At 42.1% G+C, this 5,966-nt stretch overlaps 1 protein-coding gene across 1 annotated transcript in view; it reads right to left on the bottom strand.

Annotated features, from left to right (window-relative positions):
- SLC25A46 (solute carrier family 25, member 46) overlaps nt 1-889 on the bottom strand; it is a 53,560-nt gene extending 52,671 nt beyond the window's left edge. Inside the window, exon 1 of the mRNA XM_006876758.1 lies at nt 601-889. Within this exon, the coding sequence (XP_006876820.1) occupies nt 601-886 (286 nt within the window). The 5' untranslated portion in view covers nt 887-889. The remainder of the gene's footprint in view (nt 1-600) is intronic.
- Between the last annotated feature and the right edge of the window lie 5,077 nt (nt 890-5,966).

Here is a 5,966-nt window from a genome sequence, read left to right as displayed (position 1 = left end):
GGTCAGAAAGAAAAAAAGGAAAATAAAGGTGCAGCTTGGGAATCCAGAAAAAAACAGGCATAACAATTCCTGTAATTAAAAAAGAAAGGAATTGATTATGCATTAGCCTAGTATATGCCCTATATTTTATCAGCAATTATAAAGAACTCAAAAAAAAAAACAAAAAAAAAAAAACCTCGAGTTATTTTTCTAACATCGAAAGAGAAATTTGACCACTCACAGAGGTTAAGAAGTGGCAAGCAGGTTTGAACCCAAGCCTGTTATTCAATGGATGTCTCTTCGTGCTTTCCAAAATAGGAAATAATAAATAAATGGAATGCAGCTATCAAATTGTATTCGGTATTGCTCACACGATTACCAAGAAATGGCTGATAACCCAATTTCTTTCAATTCTGACCACGCCACCTCTGGTTAGAGCAGAAGGTGTGAGCAAGGAGGCCAGCTTCTGGGGCAGAGGACGAAAGGAGGACAGAGGGTGTGGCCCGTGATAGGCTGAGAAAGGACTAGAGGCGGGACCCTCTGCGCGGCTTCCGGGGTCTTCAGCCGCGAATCGCGGCGCTGCCACCCTACCACCCCTGGCCGGATCCCCACAGCCCTCACCGCTGTTATGCCCGGGTACACTACCACCGCCGCCGCTGGGAAACGGTTCCTCTGCGGGCCCCTCGACTGGGGTGGAGGAGGCCGGCACGCCATAAGGGGGGCTCTTCTCGCCCCAATGCAGGTTGCGGCTGCCCGGGATGTCTGGGGGAGTGGTCACCCAGTGACTTAAGTCGGACGCGTAGCTGAAGGACCTTGCAGGGAAAGCTCCGCCGCCGAAGCCCTGATCATCCCGGGAGCCACCCCGGTAGCCCAAACCATCGAATCCGTCCGGGCGTCGCGGATGCATCGCAGACGGGGCTGGAGGAGGCGAGCCCACCCTGGGCCCACCACCACTAGGGCCACCGCGACCTCAGGCCGCGCAGTTTTCCTTTCTCAGTCGCTGCAGCGTCTGGGATTTCCTGACAACCGGAAGACACTGTTTAAACCCGGAAGTAGTGGGAACACGTGACCATTGCCTTTTCCGGTGACCATTTGAGTCACGGTTGTTATGGAAACGTAACGGGAACCCCGTGCTAACCCCTGAAATTGTTTCACCTTTAGGGAAGAAATGGGAGAAGGATTGCGAGATTAATGGAACGCAGTTTGAAGAGATACCCGAAAGAGAACTGGGGTAGGAAGTACAGACTGCATTTTTTTAAATATAGTGTTATTTGGGGACTCGGATAACGCATGGTGGAGCTGACTTGCTGAGATCTCGGTCAGACATTTCCTGCACCACACCTACGCCCCAGAGCTAAATCTTTTGTCTCCTCACTGGGCTGGTACCTGCTCCAAGGGAGCTATTACAGGCTAGAGTTGGGGATGTTACTTTCCACGAATTGTCTCCTGCACTTAGGGTTTTGTATAAACTTTGAAGAAATGTCATCGAGCCAATGAACGCAAAGGCTTTGGACGTGGGAATTGAAGTGAACGTCTCAGGAGAACGAACATAAATAAATGAATACAAACTGCACTATGAGATTTAGAAATTAAGGTGCTTGCTTTTTTACGGTCACAAAACAACTACAGATAGTTTTCTGTGGTACTTTCTTCTGGTGCATCTAAATCATTCGCAGTATTTAAACTCCAGTGATACCGTTCAAAATAGGAATCATTAGTTGAAAAATTAAGAGCAACTCTGTAGAGAGCCCCCACTACCTGTTTTCATCAGCGTCATCAGCGGCTCTTGGGGCAGAGTCGCTCCTTCTAGATCTGACAAAGCCTTCCATGAGTTCCTTCTGTGTTCTTTCTAACCCCAGAGAGACCAGGATTCTTAGGGCTTTCAAAAGAACCCTGACGTACTATTCTAGGTCTTCCAAAAGGGAACTTTAAAGTGATACGCAACTTAGTTTTGAGCAGCTTTACATTTTTAAACCGAATTGGGTTGTTATGGAGCTTGGGCAAATGTGATGGATTTCTTAAGTGTATCCAATATTACTCGAGAACTAAAGTCTTCTGTGGCACTGTAGGATAAGCACTCCACCACAAGGTCGGTTTGAATAGCAAGGTTGGTGGTTCAAACTCACAATCCGCTCCGCAAAAACCCTATGCAGGGTCGCTAAACATCGGAACCGACTTCATGGCACTTAAAAACAACAGCAATACCAAATTACTGATGCTATTAAGTGCCTTGGAGTCTCTTCCGACACTTAGGCAACCCTATATAGGATTTTTGAGGAAGGGTTGGTGGGTTTGAACAGCCAGCGGTACCAATTCAGCGTTTATCTTACAGCAGCCAGAAAGCTCCTTTGAGGCCAGGATGGCTAAACTTCATCTCTCATACTTTGGACATATTGTCAGAAGGGAAGAGTCTCTAGAGAAGGATATCATGCTTGGTAAGATGGAGGGTCAGAGAAAAAGAGAAAGACCCCCAACGAGATGGATTGGCCAGGTGGCAGCATTGATGGACTCAAGTGTGGCAGCAGTAGTGAGCTTGGCCCAGGATCGGACATTGTTTCCTTTTGCTGTGCATGGGGTCGCTATGAGTCGGTTCTGACTCAATGGCACCTAACAACAACAACAACAACAAAGAAGCCATTTCTTTTCCCATATCTTCTGTAGTTTAGGAATTTTCAAGTAGCTTAACTGGGTGCTTCTGGTTTAGGGTCTCTCATGAAGTTTCAGTTGAGTTTCAATTTGGACAGCAGTCTCTTTAGACTTGACCAGGTTTAACCTGAGCTGGAAGACCCATGACATCTCATTTTACAGATAGATACAGAAAGAAGGCCAGCATTTCTTACTGGCTATTGTGTTAGAAAAGGAGCTCTGGTAGCGTATAGGTTACGAGTCGGGCTGTGAACCTCAAGTCAGCAGTTCGAAACTACCAGCTGTTCCACAGGAGAAATATGAGGCTTTCTGCTCCCATGAAGATGTACAGCCTTGGAAACCCTGTACAGGGTCGCTGTGAGTCAGAACCGACTCCACGGCACATAGTAACAACAACAATTGTGTTAGAAAGGCCAATGCTTTGTTCCATAGTGCTCCTTGAGTGTTTCTATAACATGGCAGCTGAGATCTTCCCTTAGCAAATGATACTACAGAAAGTGCAGCGAGAACACCACAATGTCTTTCGTGATCTGGTCACCCTTTATCATTTCTTCCACATTCTATTCTTTAGAAGTGAAATTCAACCTTCTCTCAAGGAGAAAGCAGAGTAGGCTTTTAGAAGAAAGGATTATCAAATAATTTGTGTCCATACATTAAAATTCCAATGACTCATATTAAACTACTATATAGCAAATGAGTGAGTAGAGAATATTTTTAGTAAAATTTCCTTATAATTGTTAGTAGAATGTTCAGCATTGAATTTTTAACTTTTTCCTTAGTAAATCTATTTGAAATGTATTGTTGAAAATAATCAAATGATTGAAATACTTATTATCATGAAATAACCTAATAAATATTTTTAAAATGTTGTTGTTAGGTGCCACCGAGTCTGTACTAACTCATAATGATCCTTTGCACAATAGAACAAAACACTGCCAGACCAGGGCCAACCTCACAATTGTTGCCATGTTTGAGCCCACTGATGCTTCCACTGTGCCAGTCTATCTCGTTGGGGGTCTTCCTCTTTTTTTCCGACTCTCCACCTTACTAAACATGATATCCTTCTCCAGTGACTGGTCCCTCCTGACAACATGCCCAAAGTATAAGAGACGAAGTCTGGCCATGCTGGCTTCCAAGGGCTACTCTGGCTGTACTTTTCCAAATAGATCTATTTGTTCTTTTGTCAGTCCATGGTACTTTCAATAGTTTCCTCCAGTACCATAACTCAAATGCACCAATTAATCTTCGGTCTTCCTTATTCACTGTCCAATGTTTGCATGCATATGAGGTCATTGAAAATACCATGGATTGGGTCAGGGACACCTTAGTCCTCAAACTGACATCTTTGCTCTTCAATATTTTAAAAAAGGTCTTGTGCAACAGATTTTCCTAATGCAATACATCATTTGATTTCTTGTCTGCTGCTTTCATGAGTATTGATGGTTGATCCAAGCAAAATGAAGTCTTTGACAACTTCAAGTTTTTTTTTTCATTTATATGGATGTTGTTTATAGGTACAGTGGTGAGGATTTTTGTTTTCTTTATATTAGCTGCAATCCATTTCAAATGCTGTGGTCTTTGATCATCATCAGTCACTATTTTAAGTCATTTTTGCTTTCAGGAAGCAAGGGTGTATCACCTGCATATCACAGGTTGCTAATGAGTCTTCCTCCAGTCCAATGCCATGTTTTTCTTCGTATAACCCAGCTTCTTGGATTATTTGATCAGCATACAGATTAAATAAGTATGGTGAAAGAATACAACCCTGGTGCACACCTTTCCTAATTTTAAACCATTTGGTGTTCCCTTAATTGATTCAAACATCTGCCTCTTGGTCTATGTACAGGTTTTTCAAGAGCACAATTAAGCGTTCTGGAATATGCATACTCCGCAATGTTGTCCATAGCTTGTCATGATCCACATAATCGAAAGCATTTGTGCAGTTGGTAAAGCACAGGTAAACATCTTTCTGGTGTTCTCTCTGCTTTCAGCCACAATCCATCGGACATCAGCAATGATATCTCTCGTTTCACGGCCTCTTCTGAATCCAGCTTGAACCTCTGGAAGTTCTCTGTCAATGTATGGTTGTAGCTGTTTCTGTATTATCTTTGGTAAAACACTACTCACATGGGATATCAATGATATTGTCCGATGATTTCCACATTCTGTTGTTCACCTCTCTTTGGAATGTGCACAAACATGGATCTCTTCCAATCAATTTGCCAGGTAGCTGTTTTCAAATTTCTTGGCAGAGATGAGTGAGTGCCTCCAGTGCTGCTTCAATTTTTTGAAAGATTTCAATTTTTATTCCATCAATTCCTGGTGCCTTGTTCTTTGCCAATGCCTTCAATGCACCTTGGACTTCTTCCTTCAGGATCACTGGCTCTTCATCCTATGCTATATCTTGAACATTGACCATTTCCTTTTGGTACAGTGACTTTGTGTATTCTTTCCATCTGCGTTTGATGCCTTCTGCATCACTCAATAATTTAACCAGAGAATACTGGAATACTGGAAGTCCAGGCTTGAATTTTTTCTTCAGTTCCTTCAACTTGAGAAATGCTGAGCACGTTCTTCCCTGCTGCTTTTCTAACTTCAGGTCTTTGCACATTTAGTTATAATATTTGACTTGGTCTTCTTGAGCTTGCCTTTGATACTTTCTGTTCAGCTCTTGTACCTCCTCACTTCTTCCATTTGCTTTAGCATCTCTATGCTGGAGAGCAAGTTTCAGAGTCTCTTCTGACCTCCATTTTGGTCTTTTAAAATTAAAAAAAATTAAAAAATACCAATCTTTTCTTACTTTTGATTTGAATTGAACTCTAACCGACTCGATGGCATTTAACAACAACAACAACATTAGCAGAGTATTTCAATAATTTTCTTGACTTGGCCCTGAATGATATGGATCTCACTAAGCAAAAGTACAGAACAAATATCTTTTTTTTTTTTTTAATGTTAACATTTAGCTTAGAAAGTCTAACACGGAATGAACACAGTTCATAAAACAATATAAAATCACCTAAATTTTTATTTACGAATTCACCCAGAAGCATTTATTAAGCACCTACTCTGTGCATGTTCAGGTAGAAGACCGGGCAGTGTGGCATTCTGCTGTACATAGGATTGCTCGGAAACAGACTTCACTTGCCAACCCCTAACAACAACTGTGCAAGTCACTATATTATGGGCTATGATGGGACTGTATACTATTTTCAGTGACAAAGTTTAATCGGGTTTAAATATTAAAATGTTTGTTTTAATATTTAATATTAAAAACTTGGGATCAATCCATAATTGTTAAACTGACACTGATTGCATTGTCAGGAGAATAAAGCTAAACA

Source organism: Chrysochloris asiatica, unplaced genomic scaffold (genome assembly GCF_000296735.1).
Source record: "Chrysochloris asiatica unplaced genomic scaffold, ChrAsi1.0 scaffold00411, whole genome shotgun sequence".
Lineage (NCBI taxonomy): Eukaryota > Metazoa > Chordata > Mammalia > Afrosoricida > Chrysochloridae > Chrysochloris > Chrysochloris asiatica.
This window is presented reverse-complemented; position numbering and strand designations above follow the sequence as displayed.